This window comes from Marmota flaviventris, chromosome X (assembly GCF_047511675.1).
Source record: "Marmota flaviventris isolate mMarFla1 chromosome X, mMarFla1.hap1, whole genome shotgun sequence".
Classification (NCBI taxonomy): Eukaryota; Metazoa; Chordata; class Mammalia; order Rodentia; family Sciuridae; genus Marmota; species Marmota flaviventris.
The window spans coordinates 91,141,550-91,168,803 of NC_092518.1; the positions used below are offsets into that span (position 1 = coordinate 91,141,550).

Genomic DNA, 27,254 nt, shown 5'->3' on the forward strand with positions numbered 1-27,254 from the left:
TACACTGTTATTCCATTAGGATTATGTTAAATGTTTTTGTTTCTTTCTTTTTTAACCATTTCTTTGCCTCAGTCTGTTGAACATATGTTGCTGTGCTGCTGTCTGGGGCTCTGTTGTACCCAACTTATTCACTCATTGAACTGCTATGGAACCTGAATTGTTTCAAGTTTGTCTTTTCATGGTGTTGACAGTATCATTTTTATTTGTCTCTAAATATAAATGTTTTATAAATATTTTACATATGGTGGGGTAAGTGGATTATATGTAATACATGAATTCAAATTTATTAATAAATGTCAATAAAATGTAAAAACAAAACAAAACAAAACAATTACATTGGCTTTTTTTAAAAATTTTTTTGTAGTTGGAGACGAACAGAATGCCTTTATTTATTTTTTATTTTTTATTTTTACGTGGTGATGAGGATTGAAACCAGTGCCTCACACATGCTGGGCGAGCGCTCTGCCACTAAGCTACAGCCTCAGCCCACATTAGCTTTTTCTTTAGCTTGTTATTCATGAATGACCTTCTAATCTCATACTTTTCTATTATCTTGACTCTCTGTGCCATATAATGCTGATCAGAACTATTTTCTTGATATATTTGTGTTCTGTTTGATTGTTTTGCTTACTAGTATACTGTAGTTTCTCATGTTAATCAAGAACCATTTTAGGTGTTTTATTAAGCTTTTATTATAAAAATTATGCATACTTACTGGGAGGAATTTGGAAAATGTAGACACCTATATAAAGAGAATAGTATTATCTATGACTCAAAGAAAACCACTGTCAACTTGGTTGGCTTTATTCCCTTTCTTGTATGTATGTATATACATATATCTACATATTCAATATATGCATATCTATCATATCATGTGTATCATACATAGCACATATGTGCCTGTATATTATATATTGCATGTGACCATGTCATATAGCACATTAAATTATCTGACAAAATGGAAACCATAGTGTACAAGTGTACATAGAATTCTGTATCATTTAACATTTTCTTATTTTCTCATATCACCAAAATTCTTCATTCAACATTTTTCATACTTTACAAATTCTGTCATGTGATATAATAAAACTATTCAGTGATTTTCCTATAGGTTTTGCTTCCTCATTCTCTAAATACTTTCCTCCTTGAATTTTCCTCCCCACTTTTTCCATTGTCTTACCTCCTCTGTCTCCCTCAACTAGTCCCTGCTTGCTTCTCCAGACTTAACTCCTCCTGAGCTTTTCATGCCTTGTGCTAGCCAAATTGCCCTACTAAGAATTTCTCAAAGGTAACCAGTTGTTTTCTTCCTTTCATGCTTCTTCTTGTTGTTCTTTCTTCCGGGCATGTTCTTCCTCTCAGCTCTCATCAGGTTGACAAAGCCAACTCTAACATTCAGTTCAATACTGACCTCTATTTTAAGCCTTTTACTGCACAACCATATGCATATTTACTAAGGAAAATCAACTGCATTCTACTATATGGCCTTATATTTGTCTATCAGAACATGCATAACTCAGTTATGTATATTTTTAGTAGATTCGCCAAGTTTACTCTTGTGCAAGTTCTCTGACTATAGGGAGGCAGTGTGGTATTATGCTTAAGAATATTTACCCTGTAGTCATATGGTCTGATTGGAAGCTTCATTTCTGTTTATTGTTTAAGCTTCATTCTGTTTATTAACTTTATGACGTTAGCAATGTTATAGTTTACTCATCTGTAAAATGGGGATATTGATTGTACTTTCCTTCCAGAGTTGATGCAAGGTTTGAATTAGTGAATATAGGTAAAGGACTTACATGCCTGTAAGTAAGTACTATATCTATTTTGGCTATTATTATTAGGGATGCTGATTCACATCTTCATCCCAGTGTCTAACAATGTCTGGAGTATCATGCAAACTCAGTGCAAGTTTAGTTAATAAAAAGAAAGATAACTCAAAATGTATAGTCATCAGTATGAAAAAGGATATGAGAATGTAAAATCATCATTTAAGAAGAAATTTGGAGTCTAGGAAGCACCACCTTATGAAGATGTTCCAGAGGGACCTTGGTGGTATTTGACTACCTCACTGTTTCAAAAATTTAATTATATATTCAAGCACCAAATGAACTGAAATACTTCAGAGTGACCACTGATTAATTTCCCAACTTATTTTGAATAAAATATGAGTAAATTCAAAAAAGAAGAAAGTATTATCAAAAACACTTGAAACACTGCCTTTTTATGGGACTAACATTGTCATTATATTTTAAAATTGAAAAAATATACTTTTTACTACAACAGATTTCTCTATTTTAACTATACTGCCTTTTTCTGCTCCAATAAGTTTTCACGTAGTAACTCACAAATAATTCCCATGTAATTTATAGTAAAGCCTCAAATACCAGTCTAAATAAATTAATATAATCAGAACATTGTATCCAATTAGTGACATGTCTGAAGTTCTATAATACAAATATCAAGGCCCTCTCACAGTTTAAATAATCAAGAATTATACCAAGATCTTCATTTAAAATTTCCAAGTTTGGGTGGTCTGATTCATTTGCAAAGATATTAGGTGGTTACTACGTTTAAGGCACTGTGTTAAAAATTATGAGAGAACCAAATATAAATAAAATTTAGACTATGCTTCATAGTTCACAATCAAAGAGTGAGTTAATAGCACATCTGTGACTTCCAAGCCTCTTATAGTAATCTCTCCTGTAGATTACCATTATTAGCAGAGTTGGCAACAGAATCATTAATAATAAAGAATTAAAATCTTAATATTATTTTCCATAAGTCTAAATTTTCACAGACAATATGCTATATATCATCCATATGAATAAAAATAAATAAATTTATATATATATATATATATATATATATATATATATATATATATATATATATATGCTTTTGCTTTTTTTTTTCCTAGACCTTTTTGGAAGTTGCTGACAGTTCAGGCACGGTGTCAGTGATTATGTGGAATGCCCTATGTCCTGAGTGGTATAAAAGTTTGCGTGTTGGTTTAGTTCTTCTACTTCAAGATTATTCTGTTAAAAAGAGCTATCCATTCAGAATGCAGCCTCTCCCTGTGGATCCACAGATCAAACTAATTTCTACAATGGGTTAAGTATTCAATCAGTTTACTGTATTATGGTTATTTTGCTTATAAAAAAATTTGCAAAGTATCATATCAGGCAAAGGACCATAAAAACACCGAAGTTGTTAGAATCTAACAAATTTTCAAATTCCTTTATCTATTTGATTTTTTGTTGTGTTTTGTTTTGGGGGGCAGAACCGTGATTTGAACTCAGGGGCACTCAAAACACTGAGCCATATCCCCTGCCCTATTTTGTATTTTATTTAGAGACAGTGTCTCACTGAGTTGTTTAGCACCTCACTCTTGCTGAGACTGGCTTTGAATTTGTGATCCTCCTGCCTCAGCCTCCCAAGTTGCTGGGATTACAGGCGTGCACCACTGTGCCCTTCTCCTTTAGTCTATTAAATTTTGTTTTTGTTATATAATATTAAGTTAATAACTTGAATTTATTTTAAAGTTACTACTAGGTGTTATCTTGAAAGGGCTATTGTTAAGTTTATATTTTGTGATTATTTCAAGTTCAAAGAATAGTATAAAGAACTTATATTCCCTTAACCCACATTAAACAATTGTTAACATTAAGCAATTGTTTACCTTTGCTTTAACATTCTCTCTCTTTACATTATATATTTCCCTATGAACTATTTGAAAGAATGTGATCTATTTGAAAGCCTATCATTAGTATTTCAGTGTATATTTCTGAAGAAAAAGAACATTTTATTAAATAATCAAAATACAGTTACAAAAATCAGGAAATTTTAAATTGATACACTATTTCTAATATTTAGTCAATGTTCAGATTTTTCCAATTGCAATCTTTAAAGGGCTTTTCAAATTAGTATTGATATCAAAGTTTTGATATCTAAAAATCTTAAATACTTTAGAAGCATTAGAATTAATGTAATTTTTTTGTACCAGTGCTTAAAAATTTAACCACATCCCAGTCCATTTTATGTTTTATTTTGAGACAGGATAACTCTAAGTTGCTTATGGCCTCACTAAGTTGCTGAAACTGGCTTTGAACTTGGAAGTCCTCCTACCTCAGCCTCCTTAGCTACTGGGATTATAGTCTTGTGCCACCTCACCCAGCCTAGAATTAATAATTTAAATGATTACTTTTATATTTGGATGTAATTTTTAGTTTCCTTTTTCAGAATTATAGATAGCATCCCTCAATAGATTGTTTTTATCTTGTAATAGTTTTATTCTGAATCTTTATTTCTGTGTAATATCTATTCTTCAGCTAATACATTAAAATTAATTACCAAGATATCGTTCAGGTAATTATAGCAATTATTCATTGTTTTCTTAAATATGAGTTTATTTAGAAAACCTCATATGATTTTTTTTCAGGGTACTAGGGATTGAACTCAGGGGCACTCGACCACTGAGCCACATCTCCAGCCCTTTCTTTTATATACATATATATTTTTATTTAGAGACAGGGTCTCACTGAGTTGCTTATTGCCTTGCTGTTGCTGAGGCTGACTTTGATCTCATGATCCTCCTGCCTCAGCCTCCCAAGCTGCTGGGATTACAGGCATGTGCCACCTGATTTTTATTTAAAACTTAAGTATTTTTCAGACATTGGCCTGTCTTGCTAAATGAAGAAGTTATTACCTAGGTAATTTATGCTTAGTCCTTTGACTAATCAGAATTTACTATAGAAAGATAAGAAATTAAATTGATAGAAATATTGTGATTTACTTGAGAAAATATAGTAAAAGTGAGCAAGAGGAAGCTAATTCACAGAATGATTTTTTTTTCTAGTACTAGGGATTGAACCCATAGGCACTGTACCACTGAGCTACAACCTCAGTCCTTTTTATATTTTATTTTGTGACAGGGTCTCACTAAGTTGCTTAGGGTCTCATCAAATTGCTGACAATAGCCTTGAATTTGTAATCCTCCTGCCTCGGCCTCCCAAATCAGTGGGATTACAGGCAGGCACCACCACACCCAGCTCCAAATACACATTTTTATATTACACAACCAGGCATATCCAGGTGACAAAATTCCTTTAGTAAGGATTGAGGCATTATTTATTAATAACAGATAAGGTAAGTGACTTTGTCAATGACTTGTAAGAATCACTGGAACAATGGAAATCAAATCTTAGTTCTCATGATATCTAGCCTATATATTTCTACTAGATAAATAGTTTTCTGGATAAAGAGAGTTAATTCAAACAATAGTTTTTATATGCCTGTGGACAAGGTCTAACATGTCTGGTACTAACTAATAGCTGCTTCTAAACCTTAAAAATGTATGAAAAGTAGGGCAATAGACAGCGTGTAGTCAGTACATAATCAATCATTAAAAAAATTAACATTGAAACCAAACCAAACACTGCTGCTACTATTGTTATATAGAATTATAGGGGCAGATTTTCATAATGGAAATCTTCTCTTTAAGATATGTAAATACTATGCTTTCAAATAAATAATTGCAGATATATAAATTATTTTTAAAACAATAACCTTGATGAAAGTATATGTTTGCCAACTTTTGTTGCTGTGACCAAGATACTTGATGAGAACAACTTAGAGGAGCAAAAGTTTCTCATGGTTTCAGAAGTATAGTTCATGGCTGGCTGACTCCATTATTCTGGGCCCAAGGTGAGATGGAGCAGAGGAAAGCTGCTTACCTCAAGGTAGCCAGGAAACAGAGGTCAGGGGAGGAGGAGGCCCCAGAGAAGATTAAACCCACCTAAGGCATGCTCCAGTTACTACATCATCCACCCATGCACCACATGCTTAGTTTTAAAACCCAGTTATTCCACTCACATTGTTAATTTATTGAATATATTAATTCACTGATTGGGTTACAGTTTTCATAATTTAAATTTCAGCTGTGAATTACAGCATTAACATATGAGATTGGGGGACATCTTATATTCAAACCAAACAAAATATTTTTAAAACATGCCTTTTATCATTTAAAAGAGTTTTACTGCTTATTAATTTTAGTCATTAATTTTATCCCATATTTTCTTGATGAGTGACAGAGTTCCTTCTCTATCAGGGGTCAACAAACTGTTTCTGTAAAGTTTCAGATAATACATTAAACATTGCAAGCTATATGGTCTCCATTGCAGCTACTCAGCTTTACCTTTGTAGAGTGAAGACAAACATATATGATATATAAGCATATGAACATTACTGTGTTGTAATAAAACCTTATTTACAAAAAATAGCCACCTGTAATCTGTAGTTTACATAGCCTACATATATAAGTAGATCTGAACTTTGGCTATACATTTGAATTGCTTGGGGAGCTTTGAAGAACCATTGGCATTCCCAATTGATTTAATTATTCTAAGAAGGAGACTAAGGCATTTATATGTCTTAAAAATTCCTCAGGAATCAGGCACAGTGGTGTACAGTGGTGCCTTTAATCTCAGGTCTTTGGGAAGCTGAGGCAAGAAGATCACAAGTTCAAGGTGAGTCTGGACAATTAGTGTGACCCTGTCTCAAAATGAAAATTAAAAAGGCTGGTGGTGTAGCTATGTGACAGAGTGCTTGCCTAGCATGCATGAGGCCCTGGGTTCAATTCCTAATAACAGAAAAAAATAAATACAAATATAAATATGAAAAATGAAACCCATAGCTGATTCTAATAATACATCCAGGGTTGAGAACTATGAATTTATGATCTTTAAAAATTACCTATCTCAAACTGATGAATGATCTTATGGGGGGGGGGAGGGAAGGCATTTCTGTAAACCACACTAGGCACAGGAGGTAAAAAGTAATCTGCAGTTCTATCCTTCAAAATTAGTTAATGGGGGACAGTTATGTACAATAAACAAATGAAAGTACAAAGAAACATTAATGACAATAAACAGATAAAGATGTGATAGACAAGAAGAAAAGAAATGAGTGAAACGTAGTAGAAGAAGGAATGGGCAAATGAGTAGAATGGATTGGGTAGGAGAAAATGTAAGCAAACGTTAGGAAAATACATGGTTGTTTAAATGTTATGAGCAATGTGAATGAGAAATAGTATGCAATCAGGGTAGCGTTGGTTAGTAGGGAATAGGGGACTTAGGTACCATCACAATCTTCTAGGTTTTTATATTAGAAAACAAACTATTATGGTAATTTATCTTGGCTTATTTTTCATATTTACAAATGTAGCACTAAGTTAGAGAAACTATGATGTAATTTTTTATTTTCAGTTGTAAATGGACACAATGCCTTTACTTTATTTATTCTTCTTTTTATTTGGTGCTGAGGCTTGAACCCAGTGCCTGTAACTTGCTAAACAAGCACTATACCAATGAGCTACAACTCTAGCCCATGGTGTAACTGTTTTAAAAGTTGAAATAAATGAAAACCTATAAAAATGAAAATTCTATTGCAAAATAATTTATTTGCTGGTTGTGGCATTGTATTTTTTATACATTATTCTATCTGTCTTTTATAAAATAATATTCAGATGGCATACCCAATAATAAACTATTTAAGATCTTGGGATTTCCAGACTATATTGAATAATAGAAATTGAGATGATAGTATCAAATATTTTTGGTTTGGGGGAGGAGGTTATTTATTTAATTAGGAATCCTAGCATTTTAGAGCTGTGAGGAAACTTGAATGTAATCCAGTAAGAATATGAGTATAAAAAGCAAATTTGTAAAATGCAAACTATTTTCTAGGTACAAGGTGATATTATGTAATACAAGCTTTATTTGCTTCTATATGAATAAATTGAATATCATAAAGGTGAAATGAATTTTTCTAATCACATGGCTAGAAATAGAAATCAGGTGTCTTCATCCTGTTAATTGTTTCCAACATAGCAAATTCTTAGAAAAATGTAATTAGTTGAGATAAATAAGAATTAGAAAGCCCAAATGGCTTTATAACTATTAAATGAATTGAAATATATTTAAAGTCTTCTCACAAGGAAAATATCAGGTACACATCATTTCATGGAGACAGTCTACCACATTCAAGGAATATATCCTTCCAAACAATTCCAGAGAATAAACTGAGTTCATACTTTCTAACTCATTCTTTAACACCAATATACCTATAATAATCAAAACTGAACAAGAATAGTGTGAAACCAGAAAATTATAGGCCAGCTTCAGCCATGAACACATATACAAATATTTTGAATAGAATATTATCAAACTCAATTTGTTTGTTTATAGAAAAATCATGCAATGTGACCAAGTTATATTTTTCCCAACAGTTGATTTTACATATGAAAATCTGTATCACCTATCACATTAACAGATTGAAAATAATTATCATCCTAAGAGATACACAAAAGGCATTTTAAAACCATTCTTCATTTTAAATAGGAAAATGGAGGGCTGGGGTTGTGGCTTAGGTAGAGTGCTTGCCTATGAGGTACTGGGTTCGATCCTCAGCACCACATAAAAATAAAAATAAAGATAAAAAATAGAAAATAGAAAGAGAAGGGAACCATTCTTAACCTGACAAAAGGTATTTACAATATCAAAATAAAATAGCAAACACCATTATAATGGGACAAGTTTACAATACTCCTTTATAAAATAAGAAAATAAAAATTGATGGAAAGGATGTAGAGAAAAAAGAACTCCAATACACTGTTGAAGGGAATGTAAATTAGTTCAGCCATATGGAAAACAGGATGGAGATTCCTCATAAAGCTAAAGATTAAACTACCATATGATTCAGCTATACCATTCCTAAGTACATATCTGAAGGAAATGAAGTCTGTCCTCAGACGAGATCTCTCACATACATGTTTATCAAGGCACTATTCACAATAGCTAAGATATGGAATCAGCCTAGGTGCCCATCAATGGATGAATGAATTACAAAAAATATGGTGTATATATGCAATGGAGTATTATTTCACCAAAAAAATGAAATCTTGTCATTTGTAGGAAAATGGATGGAACTAGAGGACATCATGTTAAGGGAAATAAGCCAGACATAGAAAGACAATTATTGCATATTCTGTCTCATAAGTACAAACTAAAAAGTAGAAGGGGAAGGGGAAGAATGGGAAGAAAAGAGAAAAGAAAAAAAGTCAGCCTCAAAGTAGACTAGTGATTACTAGGGACTGGGTAGGGGAAGAAGTGAGGGTGGAAAAGGGTGAATGGTTTGATCAATGCATGCTGTATGCATGTATGGAAATATCACTATGAATCCCTTTAATGTGTAAAATTAATATTTTAATAAAATTTTAATGAAGATCATATATACCTCCCATTAATGTTTCTATTTAACCCATTAAGTCCCAAATTTTCAATTCTGTGAATATTTTAGCAAAATTGACACAGGTGTGTTAAATAACTTGGAAATAACAATATAAAGCTTATGTATTATAATATTAATATTATACTATAATATAATGTAATTGTCATCATGGTATGATTAATTATATGATATATAATAATCATATCATATATATAATTATATACCATATACTATATTTAAGTTTTTATAGAGTTCTACATCTGGAATGATGGGACACAACTGGTTAATGTTGCACTGGCAGTCCTAGCCAGTGTTAGAAGACAAAAATGCATTAAAGATACAAAAATTTAGGGACTGCTGTTGTGGCTTAGCGGTAGCGCCCTCGCTTAGCATGTGCGAAGCACTGGGTTTGATCCTCAGCACCACATAAAAATAAGTAAATAAAATAAAGATATTGTGTCCAACTACAACTTAAAAAATATTTTTAAAAAAAGACATAAGGATTTAAAAACTACAAAACACTCATTATTTACAAGTTAGAAGTATTTCTACACAGAAAATCCAAAGTGTTAAATATAATAATATATTTTCAAGTTTAGCTATAGCATAACTTTACAAGTCAACTAATTTTGTAAATTTCAATACTAGAGAGTTAGAAATTATAATTTAGAAAGTATTATTTATGGTGTCAACAATTTTATGGTAAAAGGTATCTAAAAATAAATCTAGCAGAAGATATGTAAAACCTCTTTGGAGATGATTATTAGAGATTATGGAAAGACATTAAGAAAGCCCTAAATAAAAAGAAGTATCCCATATTCACAGGTAGGAGGTCATCCTCCGTTTCATCACTATATAAAGTCCCCCAAATTTGATCTATATTGCTTTAAAGCTATTCCATCAGGGTTTTTTTCTAGAACTAACAAACTGATTCTAAAATTCATGTAGATGCACATTAACTGCCAAGAATAGTCAAAACACTTCTGAAGAATAGGGGAATAAAGAGAATGAGGACTTGTCCTATAAATATCAATAATTATAAAGCCATAGTGTTTAAAATAATATGGTATTGGTAAAAAAAATATGGACAAATTGACCAGTGTGTCCAAATATAGAGCCAACATAAAGCCCTATACATAGAATTTTGATGTAGATGTGTCATATAGAGCATCAAGGAAAGAGGCACTATTCATCCCATTATATAAATCAATCCAGGTATAGAAAATGCTTAAATGTGAAAGGCAAAACTTTTAAAACTTAACAGGAGAATTTATAGAAAGTAACCTGGAGTTTGACCTTGGGATGAGAAAGGATTTCTTAGAGAACATATAAGAAGTAGTAACATTAAAAATATTAATAACCGTAACTGCATTAAAAGTGTGATATGCACCCATTAAAAGAATGATATACACCCATTAAAAGACACCATAAAAAGAATTTAAAAAAACAAGAAACAAAATAGGTGTAAGTTCAATATCAACAGAATTAATAACCAATATATAAACAATTACAAACAGAAAAAGTTAATACAACATAAAAAATGACAAAATACACAGCCATTTTAAAAAGAAGATGCATAGGTGAACTGTAAGTATATTAAATATTGTTCAAAATAATTAATATAATGGAAGTGAAGACCAGTATCACAACAAACTGTTACATTACCAGGTTGACAATAAGTAAGAAATTTGGCTATAACAAAATTTGGAGAGAATGTGTATCAGTAGGAATTTACATATTGCTACTGTAAGTATGTTCATTACTTAAAATAATTTGGGCTTATCCTGTAGAGTTGAATATTTACACATAATACAACTCAGGAATTTCAATTCTAGGGATACTAACTTAGAATCTCTTGCCTATGTGCACAGGAAGGTATATATAAAAGTATGTATAACAACCTTGTTTGCAATAAGGAAAACATGGAAATAATCCAGGTATCTATCAACACAGTAATGGCTAGATAAATTATAGTATTTTATCACACCAGAACATTATTCAGCCATGGAAATTTTAAAAATCCCAATTACATATAGCTACATGTATAAACTTTAGTGATATAATGTTAAGTGAAATATAACCCCAGAATACTACGTTCAAAAGCAAAGCCAAGCAGTATTTTGTTTAGCCAAAAAGTCATAAGAGAAAACTTTTCTTAACTTAAGGAAATTATCAAAAACAAAGATATGGTTAAGCTTTGGTGGGAAGATAAGTGAATTTGTAATGGAGGTGGAAGAAACCATTAATACTGGTCTACTTTTTTAGTTGTCAGATCAAAAGTGCATAGTCTATGTTTTTGCTGTGTAATTTATACACATACATATTCTTTAGTATCTATTAAAGTAATATATTTGCTTTTCAGAAATCTGCCTCAATCTTCGAGATCCTCCAACTAATATAATTATAATTCCAGAAAAGCAGGTGAAACCAGAATGGAGATTGCCGAAATTAAACCACAGATTTATCACAAGGTAAAACAGTTTCTTGTAAAATGTCTTCAATATTAATTTTCGAACATTAGTTACTGAAAAGTAATGCAATATAATTTGCTTAAAATCTATCTAGAATTTGCTTTAGAAATTATGAACATATACATTTTCATAGGTATTACTATACAATGTTTTTTTTTACTATTTAAATATATAATATCTATTTAATAATTTTGATTTTTTTTAGATCAGAACTGGATGATATGCCAGAAAATCATATCTGTGATGTTATTGGCATGTTAGCTTTTGTAGGAAGGGTGCAACGGTCAAAAAAGAAAGGTAAGCATTAAATTTGAAAATGATAAAAAGTATTTCAGTCTTGTTTTCAAATGCATAAATCAGCTACCTTCATTTATTTTAATATTCTATCCATATAGAAAACCGTGAAGACTTTTGGTCATATCGCTGGATTCACATTGCTGATGGAACGTCAGAGCAACCATTTATAGTGGAACTGTTTTCTACATCTCAGCCAGAAATCTTTGAAAATATTTACCCAAGTACTCAATTCTTAATATTTTTTATTTTGGGAAATGAGAGTTTGCTTTTCAAATAGTATAATAAGCTGACATACAGAAGTGACATGATATTGAGTTAGCAATCTCAAGCAGTCTGACAGCATGTTTAGATCTTTTCTATATTAATATCATATTTAGTGTTATAGATATTAACTACCTGCTGCTTTTCTATTCAAAATTATGTTAGAATTGAAATCAGCTTTTCAGAGAATCCAGTGCTCTTGTCCATTTTCATTGTTAGAATTTCACACATAAAAAATACAATTTCTTTTGTATCCATTTGGAAATTGACTAAATAGACCCATTAAAAAATCAAAGACTTGCCAGGTATGTTGTCATACACCTATAATTGCAGTGGCATTGGGGGCTGAGGCAAGAAGATCATGAGTTCAAAACCAGACTTAGTACAAGCAATGAGCTAAGCAACTCAGTGAGACCCTATCTCTTAATAAAATATAAAATAAGGATGGGGATGTGGCTTAGTGGCTGAGTGCCCCTGAGTTCAACCCCTGGCCTACCCCACCCCACCAAAAAAATCAAAGACTTTACTAATGTGACATTAATTGGTAAATGATTGGCAGACTATGTAATTAAATAGTGATAATGACAAGTATGATTCATTTGAGTATTAAATTTATATTAGTTTGGTGGTATTATTCCAGCTGGTCAGTATTTTGCTTACTTTGGCATTGACTTTTTCCCAGTGTGTTCATTCAGTTGTAAAGGTATTATTCCCCTAGTTTTATTTATTTGAAAATATTTTAGATACATAGGCTATTCTTTATATTTATCATTATAAAAAGTACTTTTAATACTTTTAATCAATTTTAATGAGATTTTTCTTATTTGAATTCAGACTTTTAGATATTGCATACTGTTTTGTTATTTTTACTTGCCAACACTGAGGAAGTCTCCAATATTTACTGTTTATGATTTTTTAATCCAGTAATGAGATTGAAGTTGTAGATCCCTATATGACCTACAGACCATATACAGTACTGTTTTGCTGCTCTTTTGTTCTCTATGCAATATAGTATTACACATCTGCTTCATAAGAGTCTATCCTTGGCTTATGAAATAACATTTTTAAATATATTTGAATACAATTGAATCTCACTCTAATTTATCAGGGATGAAACAAAAAGAGAGTTTGGGCCATATCAAGGAAATTAACTTCCATGGTCAGTGTTCTATGATCTCTCATGTAACTTCTTTGGAGGGCAAAAGTGATTGGCACTGATGACCTCTCGTGATAATTCCATTACCTCATTTTATGTGGGCTTTATACTCAAGTACTCTCTGTTTGTAGCTACTTTAAGCAAGTAGCTGACATGAGTTTTGGATAAAGCTCACAGAAAGTTTGTCAAGCAAACATGTTCTATTTTTTAATGATAATGTGAAATACCTCTTTCTAAGAAAGGTATTATAGACCTTGGTGAAATTTATTCTAGTACAACAATTATAATTCATTTTTGCCATTGAACCAAGAATGAAGAGAAAAAAATCATTAAATGAATGGTAAATATTAAGTGTGCTTTAGCTTGTTTAGGGAAGCATGACCAAGGGTCTTCTGGAAGAATACCAAAATCCTTTGATAGAACTATAGGTTTTTTGTTTTGTTTCACTGTTAGGAAGGTAAAGAACTAAGGGGAGCTAATTATGTGTGTTTATTATGTACTAGATGCTTAAAGCTACTATCTCATTTTTTGTTCCCAGTTACCTTTTAGAATGTTGATTTTATAACAGATTTTCAGGTGGGAAAGCAAAGATCCAGAGGGATTAAGTTATTTTCTAGATGTCAAATCACTAGAAATCATTAGATTTTTAATGGCTGTAAGTTAGAATTAGAGATTTCTTTATTTCTTAATTTCATTTTTTGTGGGAATAATGCAATCTTAGATCTAGTCTTCTAGCAGATTTTTAGAGGTGTCTTTAGTATGGATATGTTAGCATCTTTTGCCATTAATATTCATATGTTTCTAGTTTTTGAAATAAAGAAAAATTATATAAATTAGTATCATTCTTAGCATTTAAACAGATTTCCTTTTTTGTTACAGAATAAAAAACTTATAGAAGAGATATAGAAAATGAAATTATAGTTATGCTATTGAAAATTTTTTATCTTAAAAAGAACCCACTTTGTGTAATAACTCAAATTTACATTTATTTCTTCATTTTCTATTTTGTAAGATAACTCTTTTGACATGTGATAAGTTAAATTTACATTTATTTCTTCATTTTCTATTTTGTAAGATAACTCTTTTGACATGTGATAAGTTAAATAATGTTGTATTAATGAAATTTTTGAGTCTCAAGTCATTGCAAACTCATTCAGGAATTCTTTGTAGCCTATCCAATAGGGTAGAAGACGAAAAAAAAAAAAAAGACAGGTGATATAAAACCATCATTGAGCCTTGAAGTCTAATTCAGATAAATACATGAGAAATACAAAACACTCACATAAGCAAATACAAATAATCTATAGCCATATATGGTAAAAGGAGTTGGAGTAATTTGGGGTTTTGTGTTAAATTGAGTTAGTTAATCAGTGAAAGCATCATGGAGAAAATTTTTTCTCTGTAGGAAATAACTATTCATACTCAGTTGCTTGCCCAATTAGAATGATTGTCACACTCTTCATCTTTGCAACAGGCAAATGACTTTCATTACAAGCTGCTCCATGTGTGGTGAGAAGACCATTATCACCAATATCACCTAGGAGCTTATTAGAAATGCAGAATATCATGTCCCCTTCTAGATCTACTGAATCTGAATTTGTGTTTTCACAATAGTCCTCTGTGATCCCTATGTTCTTTAAAGTTTGAGAAACAGTATGTGAGCTCCTCATCTTGGTATGTACACTTTGAAATGCAAAATTAATTTCATAAGTGTTTTCATTTTCTACAGTGACATATTTTGTGTGTACACAGTTGAAAGTTGTCAGAAATGACACTCAAGTACCTAAACTTCTTTACCTCACTACTACAAATGAGAGCCGAGTGTTTATTACTGGTAAGTAAATTCTTTGTATATTCTTTACTGGAAATGTAACATATTTTCTTTACCAGAACCTTTAGCATAGGGTTTTATTTCATTTTATTTTATTTTGGTTGTAACATTCAACAACAAAAGCTTTATTTTAACCTCCATTATCACTATAAACCTACTTTAACAAAGACTATTTGGCCTATGAAGTATATTGCTTCTAGATTATTTCTGATTGAAGAAGTAATTTTGTGACTCATTAGAAATTTGTGGGTTTTGTACTTTAGTTGACTTTAACTTCTGCTTGACATAGAATGTAGATAATCCCAAATTGCTTGCTGTATTGAAGACTGGTAGGCCCAGTACCACAATGTAGATTCAGTTGACATTATTTTTAAATCATACTCAATAAAAAATGTGTGTCAATTTTTGACCCAAGATCTCACATTTTATTTATATTAAGAAGAATCTCACTGCTTGTGTATAAGTGGGACTTCCAGACCTGTAGGTTTCATACTCAAAATTCAACAAAGCATGAATCAAAAATATTTGAAAAAAATTATCTGTACTGAACATGTACAGTTTTTTCTTGTTATTAATCCCTAAGCAATATAGTAATTTACATAGCATTTATACTCTATTAAATATTATAAGTAATCTAGCAATGATTTAAAATATATGAAAGGTTTACATGAGTTACATGAAAATAAATAGATTTTATACAAAGAACTTCAGAATACACAGGTCTGGTTATCTGCAGGAGTCTTGGAACCAATCCCCCACAGATACTGAGGAACAACTGTACATTCTTTTTCTCTATTCTCTCAAAAAACAAGTAAGATAAAAGTTTCCAAATCAGAGAATAGTGTGGAATGGAATTTTTACCAGAATTCTACAATGTTGGTAATTTATGAATATGTCAAAGAAAAGTTCCAGGAAAGATTTAACATATATTTTAGTCAATACCTTATTTTAAAAATACAGACAATATCAGATGTAAATATGCCACTTTTAAGTATGTTTTAAGAACATTAATTTAAATGGTAAACTGTTTTTAATACACAGTTTAGTTTTTGGATGATCTTATACATTCAGATTAATAAGTAATCTTTTTCCTTTTTCCTGTGTTTTTTAGCATCTTGTAGACAATTGCAGTTCAGTCCATTTAAACTCTAATGTGTCTTATTTTCTTGGGATTTGTTTACTATCTTTGGATAACTGTGCAACATAGTGAATAAGTGAACTTGACTTTTTTATTGGTGATATGAAACTGTTTTAATATTAAACTTTTATACAAAGAAGTCCATACAGTTTATTACAGTGACCTTTTTATTTCTTGTTTTTTTTTTATGTTCTACCCTTCTTGCAAAAAGGTCATAGAGGCCAGCCATATACCTACGATACCAAGGTAAAAAACTTTATTCAGTGGATTAAAACAAAGACCGATTCTGGGGAAATGAAGAATACTGTTATTGGTGGATATTACCCCTATCCACCAGTGCCAGAAACATTTTCCAAGTATAGTAATTCTGTCAAAGGTACTAATGTAATTGCCAGTTTCTTCATGATTTGTTTATATGCTATACATATGGTGTATACTATTTCAAGTAGTCATCTGTATTCTTTTATAGGAGTGAATTCAAGGGTAGCAACACACAATGATGATCATGAGGTCTTACTGTAGACCTAAAAATACATGTTGTGTTTCCTAAAGATTAAAGTTTGATTTTTATTAGACTGGAAGAAAAGAGAAAATGTAAAAGATAACTGGGGGTAATATTTTGATTTAATGTCATTGAGAACAGATCTGACTTTGGTAGGTCCCAACTACTATGATACTATACAGAAAGACTAAAGATATTTAAAAGAGACTCTGGGAAATTTAATGTGTATATACTGACATCTGTATTATGCTACTCTTGTGAAATGATATATTGTGTATAATGTAATTGAGTGCAACCTTTAAATGAAAATGACAACAGAATCAATGAGTAGCTAAATTATAATTGAAGTACTGATGGGAGGCCTAACATTTACATTTTTAATAGAATTATTATATAACAGTTGAAAATTTTAACATAATATTGTTCATTTTTAAAAGCTATGAGATGATTGAACAGTTTGGGGAAAACATAAACTTTGCAGAGCTAAACTATTACTAACTAAATATTGGCATCCTCTTATATATCATAATGTTAGCAATGTTTTATATATGGTTGAAAAATTAAAATGTGTTTTTATGCAGCAATAGACAACACTTTATACTTTGAAATATGATATATATAAATTACATTCAGTATGCAAAATTTCTGTTACAAATGAATACTTCAGACTGGAAGCCTGTATCACAATTTAACTGATAAATTAATTTTGTCTATTTTACAAAAATTACATAAGAGGATGACAAATATAAACACAAAGTCTCACATTTAATGTAGCAAGTTTATAATTTTATGTTGTGAAATTATATTGCAAATCTAATTTTTATCATTTCAGTTCTTTAAAACTTACAATTTCTTTGGAATTACTCTTTTTCAGTTGAGTCGCTCTTGACAGCTATAAGTGAAGTGAGGAAGGAGATTGAAGACTTGCAGTATAGGGAACAAAAGCGCATTGCAATTCAGGGGATAATTACTGTTATAAAGTATATCCCCCATGGCTGTGCAACTGAAAGTGCCTCAGCATCAGAAACACTTCTGGTATGGTGCCAGAGAAAGCACTGTGATCATAATTACAGTTGGTACCTTGTACATTATATATTGACTCTTAATGATGTAAACCTCATAGAGAAATCTTACTTGAGCATTTTGTTTGTTTCGTTTTTCCATCATTTATTTTGTAGTAGATGGAGCTAATGGTTACAGCCTCTGACATTTCCCAAGGCCCTCAAAACTTGTTTTTTGCTTTCTGCATAATTTGAGCCTATCATGAATGTCTTAAACTTCCATTGGTATATATGACTAAATTTCTTAATTTTTGTCCAGGCCAAAATTACAAGAAGTCTTCCACAGAAAGTTTTTACCTCTGTATCTGACATGATAGTACTTCCCAGGTTTTATAAGAGATAGCAATATTTTGGTAAAATAAATGATATAGTAAAAGAGGCCAGTTCTGGAATTTAGGCACAATCAAGACAAAATAATTTCCCCCTGAGTTTGAGTTTATCTTTTTAAAAACTGTGTCTATGGTTATTGATATTTATATATAAATAAGCATTTAGACCAGGCACCGTAGTGCACACCTATAATCACAGGGACTTTAGAAGCTGAGACAAGAATATTGCAAGCTCGAGGCCAGCCTCAGCAACTTAGCAAGACCCTCAACAATTTAGGAAGACCCTTCTCAAAATATAAAAAGGACTGAGGATGTAGCTCAGTGTTAAAGCACCTCTGCCTTCAATCCCCCCCTACCAAAGAAAAATTATTTAGTCAAAATTTTTTAGATATACTACTTAAGAAGACTTTTATCTTCCTCTTTAAAATATTTAATAGCACATAGATTAGATTTCATCATCTTCATAAAAGCAAAATCATAATTATCAAGTTATCATGAATATTAAGTTTTGCCCAACTCTTAAAATGATGAAAACACAGATAAACTAAAATTAAAGTCTTTTAAGAGAGAAATATTTTTTATTAGAGTATTATAGTTATACATAGTAGTTGGGTTTGTTTTGACAAAATCATATACATGCATCAAATTTGATTTACTTCATTTAGTCCCTGTTCCCCTGCTTTACCTCCCTCTTTTCACCCCCTATTCTCCTGCTCTATTCTGCTGATCTTCGTTTTATTCATTTATTTATTTATATTTGATTGATGCTTTTTACACATACATAAAGATGAAATTTCCTGTGGTATACTTATATATGTACATAATATGATTGTGTTAAATTTATTCTGCATTTCTTTCCCTTTCCCATCTCTCCTCCCTCCCTCTCAATCTCCTTCTACTGCACTGACTTTCCCTATATCTTTATGATATTCTACCCATGTCTTTTTTCTCCTTATTTTGCTCTAGCTTCTGCATATGAGAGAAAACATTCAACTCTTGATTTTCTGAGTCTGGCCTATTTTGCTGAGCATAATGTTCTGAATTTCCATCTATTGACTAGCAAATGCCATAATTTCATTCTTCTTTAGGGCTGAGTTAAACTTTTCTGTGTATATATATGTATACCACATTTGCTTAATTCATTCATCTATAGACCAGCACCTGGGCTGATTTGGCTATTGTGAATGGGCACAATTCACATTGATGTAGCCATATCACTACCGTATGATGATTTTAGTTATTTTGGATAAATATCAAGCATTGAGATAGCTTGGTGATATGGTGGTTCCATTCCTAGTTCTTGAGGAATCTCCCTTCTGCTTTCCAGAGTGGTTGTACTAATTTTTAGTCCTACCAACAATGTATAAAAATATACATTTCCCCCCACATTCTTGTCAGAATTTTTCATTATTTTTATTCTTAATACTTGCCATTCAGACTGGAGTGAGATGAAATCTCAGTGTAGTTTTTATTTGCATTCACTTAATTGCTAGAGGTATTGAACTTATTTTTTCATATATTTGTTGGATTTTTATGTTTCTTCTTTTGAGAAATATCTGTTTAGTTCTTTTGCCCATTTATTGATTGAATAGTTTTTTGGTGTTAAGTTTTTTTCAGTTCTTTATATATTCTGGATATTAATACCTTGTTGGAGAAGAATCTGGCAAAGATTTTCTGCTATTCTGTAGGCTCTATCTTTGCATTCTTAATTATTTCCTTTACTGTGCAATAACATTTTAATCTGATGGCATCCCACTTATTGATTCTTGGTTTTATGTCTTGAGCTTTCAGTCTTGTTAATGAAGGCAGTGCCTTCACCAATATGATAAGAGTGTTGACCCTGTGTTTTCTTCTAGCATTTGTAAGATTTCTAGTTTAATTCCTAAGTCTTTGATACACTTTAATTTGACTTTAATGCAGGATGACAGGTATAGATCTAGTTTCATCCATCTACATGTAGATATCCAGTTTTTCTAGCACGCACCTTTGGTTAAAAAGGCTGTCTTTTCTCGAATGCATGTTTTTGCCACCTTTGTGAAGGATCAGATGAATTATCATGTGCATTTGCCTCTGTGTCTTTTATTCTATTCCAGTGGTCTTCATATATATTTTGATGCCAGTGCCATGCTATTTTTGTTACTATAGCTCTGTAGTATAATTTGAGATCAAGTATTGTGATGCTTCCTGTATCACTTGGTCAGGATTGCTTTGACTATTCTGGTTCTTTTATTCTTCCGAATGAATTTAAGGACTGGTTTTTCTAGTTCTGTGAAGAATAACTTTGGTATTTTGATGGAAATTATATTGAATCTATATGTTGCTTTTGGTAGTATGGCCATTTTAACAATATTAATTCTGCCTATCCAAAATCATGGGAGGTTTTTCTATCTTCTAAGGTCTGATTCAGTTTCCTTCTTTAGTGTCATATAGTTTTCATTGTAGCAGTTCTTAACTCTTTTGTTAGATTGATTCCCAAGTATTTTATTTTGTATCCTGTTACTTTGCTGAATTCATTTGTCAGTCTGGAAGTCTTCTGTTTAAGTTTTATGGGTCTTCTAAATATAGAATCGTGTCATCAGCAAACAAAAATAATTTGAATTCTTCTAAAAGATTAATAGTTTTGTGAATTATTTTTAAAATGTTTTCTCTAAATTGTTGGTTTTAGAATGATAACCAACCCTCAACATCTCAAGCAGCTAGAGATGAAAGTCATAGGCAGGAAAGAGATGGTAAATGGCATCAAGATGACAGGCCTATGAGTCCTCAGTGTTTTCAAAGTACATCTGCAAGTTTGAGTCCCAGCAAGAAAAGAAGAATTCTTCAGGGCCCATATGCTAAACCGTAAGTCACTTGTATGAAGCATGTATATGTAAAGCAAATAATTTTTTGTTTACACATATTCTGTAAAGTAAGCAATTGTGATAAAAGTCATATTAATTTACAAGAACTTTCATAACAAAAATACTGCAACTAAGTGGCTTAAACATAGAAATCCTTTGTGTCACTGTTCTGGTGGCTAGAATCCAAGATCAAGATCAAAGTGTTGACAGGGTTAAGAATCTATTTTATGCTTTCCTCCAAGCTTCTGCTGGTTTGATGGTAATCTTTGGAATTGTTTAATTTGTATAAATATCACATCAGTCTCTACCTTCATCGTCACATGATGTTCTCCCTGTGTACATGTCTGTTCAATTTCACCTTTTTATCAGGACACGAGACATGCTGGATTAGGAGCACACCCTCCTCCAGTATGAGCCCATCTTAACTTAACCAGTCACATCTTTAATAATCGTACTCCCAAATAAGGTCATGTTTTCAGGTACTGAGGATTAAGAGTTCATCATACAAATTTGGTGGTGGGGGGACACAATTCCATCCTTAACAATCTTTCTGCTGGTTCCCCAAAATTCATGTCCTTCTCACATGCAAAATATATTCACTCAATCATAACATCGTCCAAATTTTTAACTCATACCAAGATCAATTTTGGTCCAGAATCTTACCTAAATATTATCTAATCTGAGCTCAGTGTTTCATGCCTGTAATCATAGCTATTCAGAAGGCCGAGACAAGAGAATCACAAGTATAAGTCTAGCCCAGACAAGTTTTAGACAAATATCTCAGAATAAAACAAAAAGGCCTTGGGATCTAGCTCAGTGATAGAGTGTTTTCCTGGCATGTGCAAAGTCCTGGATTCAGTCCCCAGCACTGGAAAAATGAATTAATTTATGAAATATATATGTGTGTGATTATATATATTATATGTAATATATAATATTACATATAATATTAATAAACAGATATTGAGAAATATCTGTTTAGTTCTTTTGCCCATTTATTGATTGAATTGTTTTTTGGTGTTAAGTTTTTTCAGTTCTTTATATATTCTGGATACTACATATTAAATATATTATGCATATATATTATATATGACATTTAATATATATGCATAATATATGTAATATATACACATAAACATATGCCATTTATCATTACATATATGTGTACATATTATGCTACATATATATAACTTTTATATGTATAAAAATCTAAATCACATATAGTTGAGACTCAGGGTGATTTATATCCTAGGGCAAAATTCTCCATGTGTAAACCTGGGAAAATGGACAAGTTATCTGTCCAAAATGTAATGATAGCACAGGCATAGGATAGATATTTCCATTCTGAAATGAGAATTTCGAAGGACAAAAGGGATTATGGTTCACAAGCAACTCCAAAATTTAGCAGAGAAAATTCCATTATATTTTTATGATTTCAGAATTATCCTCTCTAGCTGGATGCTATGTTCTTTATGCCCACCAAGATAGCCCCACTCCCTCAGCACTGCATGGTGTTCCCCTGGTCTAGAATTAAGGTTATGATTTCACCCTATGGAAATGGAAAGTTAGCCCTGTTCTCTGGAACCTAGGAGTTAGCCCTACCCTCAGGGTCATTCTCCCCTTTTCTTGGAGAATAACACTTATTTGCAGCTAGATATCTCTCTAAGCTCATTTTCTGCCTATAGAATCCCAGAAGTCTGACAGCATTTTTTTCCATCTCGTTTCATATATGATCCTTTCAGTGTAGTCTGTCAGCCCTTTCTGCTTTGATGGATGATTGGATCCATAAGTAACAAGCCTAATCTCTTGAACAAATGTTTCTCTGTATGCACCTGTAGTGATGTCTACAGAGCAAGCTTTCTCGTTGTTTTCAATATTGATAGTCTGATGATTTTGTAGATGATTTTGTAGATCTTCATATTCTGGATTCTTTTTGCTTGGCAATTTCCCTTTCAACTGATTTTTCTCTTCTTATATTTTAATGTACAGTAAGGAAAAACAAGGCCATAACGTCAACACATTGCTTTAAAAAAATCTCCTCAGCTAAATATATAGGTTTATCACTTACAAGTTCAACATTCCATCTAAACCAAATGAGATTTGATTCAGTCCTTTGCCACACAGTATAAGGCTCACCTTTATAATAATACTTTCCTTATTTCTCTCTGAAACATCACCAAAAGCACAGTTTGCATTCATATTTCTAACTGCATTCTGTTTGTGATGAGATATGTATTGTCTAAGATGACAGGAGCTTTCTCTCTGCAGTTCTTTCTGAGTCCTTGCAAAGTCCTCCTTTAAAGTTCATATTTCTAAGAATGTCTCCTTAAGGCAGTCTAGGCCTTTTCTATATGCCCTTCAAAGTTCTTTCAGCTTTCACTTGAAATCTAATTTAAAGCTACCGTCACATTTTTAGGTATTCGTTACAACAGCAATTACACTTATCAGTACTAAAATATGTATTCATTTGGTAGGGTTGCTAAAATAGAATACAATAGACTGGATGACTTAAATGGCAGAAATGTATTATCTTACAGTTTGGGAGGCTAAATGCCATAGGTCAGGTTTTGAGTAGTGTTGGTTTCTACTGAGGATTGTGAGAAATAATCTGTTCAGGTGATTTTCTGGCAACTTTTGTTGCTTTCTTTTGGCTTACAGAAGCATCATTTCTGTCTCCACATGGACTTTTCCATGTATGCTTGTCTGTATCCAAATTTCTACTTTCTATAAGGACATCAGTCATACAGAATTAGGCATCCACCTACTTCAGTATGTTCTCGTCTTAAATCAACTAAGTTACATTTGCAGTAACCCTATATCCAAATAAAATCACATATGGGATATTAGTGGTTAGGAATTCAACATATGAATTGGAGGGAATGAACACAATTTAACTTATAGCAGGTGCCATCTTATATGGCCATGCTCAGCATGGACTAATTTGAAAGAGTTTAAGCAGGTACTACTTTTAAAAATATATATGTTTCCACTTGAATCAAAGTGTGGAATATGATATGTCAAGAAATTTGTAATGTTTTGAACAACCCACAATAAAAAATTAATATATATATATATATATATATATGTTTATATTATTTTGAATTTTATTTTAATTTAATATATTATAGCTTACATGTTTTACCAATTTTTCAAGCATGGGTCTTACCTATGTAAAGTGCAACTATTATAAATTGTAGATGATCAACAGTTTTGGTTTCTTTGAAGTGTCAGGAATACAAAGATAATTATAAAGCAGATTACAGAATCATTTTAGATTTTAAGATTTTTCAACCTCTAGTCTTTTATAGTAGTTGTGCCAAATATCAAGTAGCAACCTTGATAGATTGACTTATTATTTCTAAAAGTTTTTAGGATTATTGCGGATTTTCTCTGATTTTTTTTATTTTCATGTAATCAGCAAATGTCTTCCTTTCTAATAATTTTGCCTTTTATTTCCTTTTCTTGCATTATTGTACTGTTTACAACCTCTAGTACAACATTGAACATAATTGATCAAAGATAAAGAGCATCTTTGTCTTATTTCTGAACTCAAATTTCTCAAGATTTCACCATGTAGGAATTTGGTGAATAAATTTAAAAGATAAAGTAAATTCCCTTTCAATCCTAGAAGCTAAAATTTTCTTATAAATCTAAGATGAATTTTACCAAATATTTACTCTGATTCTATTTATCTATTAATTTTTACCATTTATTCTTGTCACATAGTTAATTACACTCATTAATTTCTTGAATATTAAATCATTTATACATTTTTATAATTTTACTTGCTTATGATATATTGCCTTTGTTATATATCAGTGGACTTGATTTCAGTAGTTTGGTTAGCATTTTTAGTCCCCACGTTTATAATAAAAATGTCTATAAATATTTTACTCATGATATTTTTGTCAGGGCTATACATCAAGTTTATGCTGGCCACATTAAAAATAATAGGAAGAATAATTATTCTCTGGAAGATAATGTGTAATATTGGTGTTATTTCTTCCTCAAATGTTTACATGGGCTCTAGTTAAGCCATTAGGGTCTGAGGTTTTCACTGGGGAAAGAAATTCAATTCCTTTAGTAGATTTTTGGAATATTCATATTTTCTATTTCTTTGGCAGTTTTGTTTTTCAAAAGAATTTAATGTTCACATCTAAATTGTAGTACTTGTTGTTATAAAATTGTTCATATAAGTTCAAGGGTTCCTCAGACCTCGGAGATTTGATAATGTACTAGGACAATTCACAGAACTTAGGAAATCACTGAACTTAACAATCACTGTTTTATTAATAAAGACTGATCAGGAATAGCCAAATTTTAAAACACATAGGACACAGACTGTGAAGGAATGTAGAGCTTCTGTGCCCTTTCTTTATGTAATACTGGCATATCAATGTGTTCACAGACCATAGAGCTCCATCAAGCCTTGTTACCCAGATTTTTGTTTTGTGTTGTTCGTATTTAATTATCTAGGCATGATAAATTGATTCATTGACTATGTGAGTGAAGTAAATATCCATCTATCCTCCCTTCCCAGGAGGTCTGAGCTAGCTCTGTGCTCCAACTCACAGATTACTTGCTTGGTCTTTCTGGAGACAAGCCCCAATCCTGAAACTATCCAGGGACACACTAGAGTCAACTCATTAGCATAAAAAGGTACTCCTGTCACTTAGAAATTCCAAACATGTTTGAAACTGTGCAAGAAAAAAACACGAAATATAGCCTTTACCATGGTTCTATAACCACAGTTCTTAAGTTCAGCTATTCTGATTTTCAGTTCTAAGAAGCCCACTTGCTTCTTTTTCTAAATATTTACTGTTGAGATTCTGTATCTGTTTTGTCCATCTTTTCCTGTTTTCTTGAATGTATTAATCAGACCATTTGAAATCATGACCTGTTAACTCTAATATGTAGATTAACTATTGGTACTATAACAGTATTTAGGAGCTTATATCCACCAACAATTTAATTCTAATGATAGATAGTCAACTTAAGGGCTACTGAGTGTTCTATGTTAGATTTTAAAATACAGTAAAAATCCAATAAATTATAGTAAGTGGGTCATTGAAACCTCTTTGTTTAATTCTATTTAATATATTTACTCTATAAACAGAGAAAGTGAACCATACCAAGGTTAGGTGAACTCTTAAAAATCATTTTCAGCATCTCCTAAGGAAAAAAAAAAACACTGTAGGAAAGATTTTTTTTAATGGTTGTTGCCTGGAAGTCATTTGCTAATTTGAATTAAGTATTACTGACTGGGCTGTGGATGTAGCACAGTGGTAAAGTGCTTTTTTAGCATGCATGCAGTCCTGGGTTCAGTCACCAGCACTGAAAAAAAAACAAGGATTATAACATTTTTGATCATTATAAACTTTCTAATTTGCTTATATTAGCAACTTAACAAAAAAAGACATGTGAAATGTCTTCTGCTTTTTTTTTTTTTAGGAAGAAGATACTGAAAACATTCCTTCAGTTCATTATATAGAGCATTTCAATATACAACGCAAGATCAGTTACATTACCTCATTTGATCCTCAACTTCCCTGTGAGGGAGAAGCAAGATAATTATCTCAATTGTACAGATTAGATAATATATCTATTATATTTAATATATTAAATACCTTTAATTTCATTGCATTAAAGATCATTTATAAGTTTACAAGAATACTAACTATAATCCTGTTAAATAGGATGAGGAAATGGCGTACTATAGGATCTAAATTTCTTATCTGAAGTCAATAAATTGATAATAAAGGCAAGATTATAGTGTAATTTAGAGCCCCTGACATAATTTTTATAATATTCTGCCACTATGCACCATATATATCTTTATCTTCTCTTCTTTTAGCCCTGTTTACCCTTTTTATACTCAGTTATCCTTTTATTCTTGTTTTCATCTTTTTTCCAGTTTCTTCGGTTGATGTACACAGATACCGCTTCTCACATTTAACCGTTCACCAAATTCTTGGGATGAATGATTATATATTCCAGTGAGACTCTCTTCAACCACTTCTTTAAAATTCCATATAATGGCAACATTAGAATTTGAAAACTTTTTATCCTCATTTATTTCA

The 27,254-nt window shown here is 31.5% G+C and overlaps 1 protein-coding gene across 2 annotated transcripts in view; it reads left to right on the forward strand.

Annotated features, from left to right (window-relative positions):
- Radx (RPA1 related single stranded DNA binding protein, X-linked) overlaps positions 1–27,254 on the forward strand; it is a 64,928-nt gene that overhangs the window by 8,839 nt on the left and 28,835 nt on the right. The window contains exons 3-10 of one of the 2 annotated variants that reach the window (XM_027932755.2): positions 2,918–3,110; positions 11,651–11,759; positions 11,965–12,056; positions 12,155–12,277; positions 15,203–15,307; positions 16,654–16,818; positions 17,819–17,979; positions 21,000–21,175. In XM_027932755.2, the coding sequence (XP_027788556.1) occupies positions 2,918–3,110; positions 11,651–11,759; positions 11,965–12,056; positions 12,155–12,277; positions 15,203–15,307; positions 16,654–16,818; positions 17,819–17,979; positions 21,000–21,175 (1,124 nt within the window). The remainder of the gene's footprint in view (positions 1–2,917; positions 3,111–11,650; positions 11,760–11,964; positions 12,057–12,154; positions 12,278–15,202; positions 15,308–16,653; positions 16,819–17,818; positions 17,980–20,999; positions 21,176–27,254) is intronic. The other variant, XM_027932771.2, reaches the window with a different exon arrangement.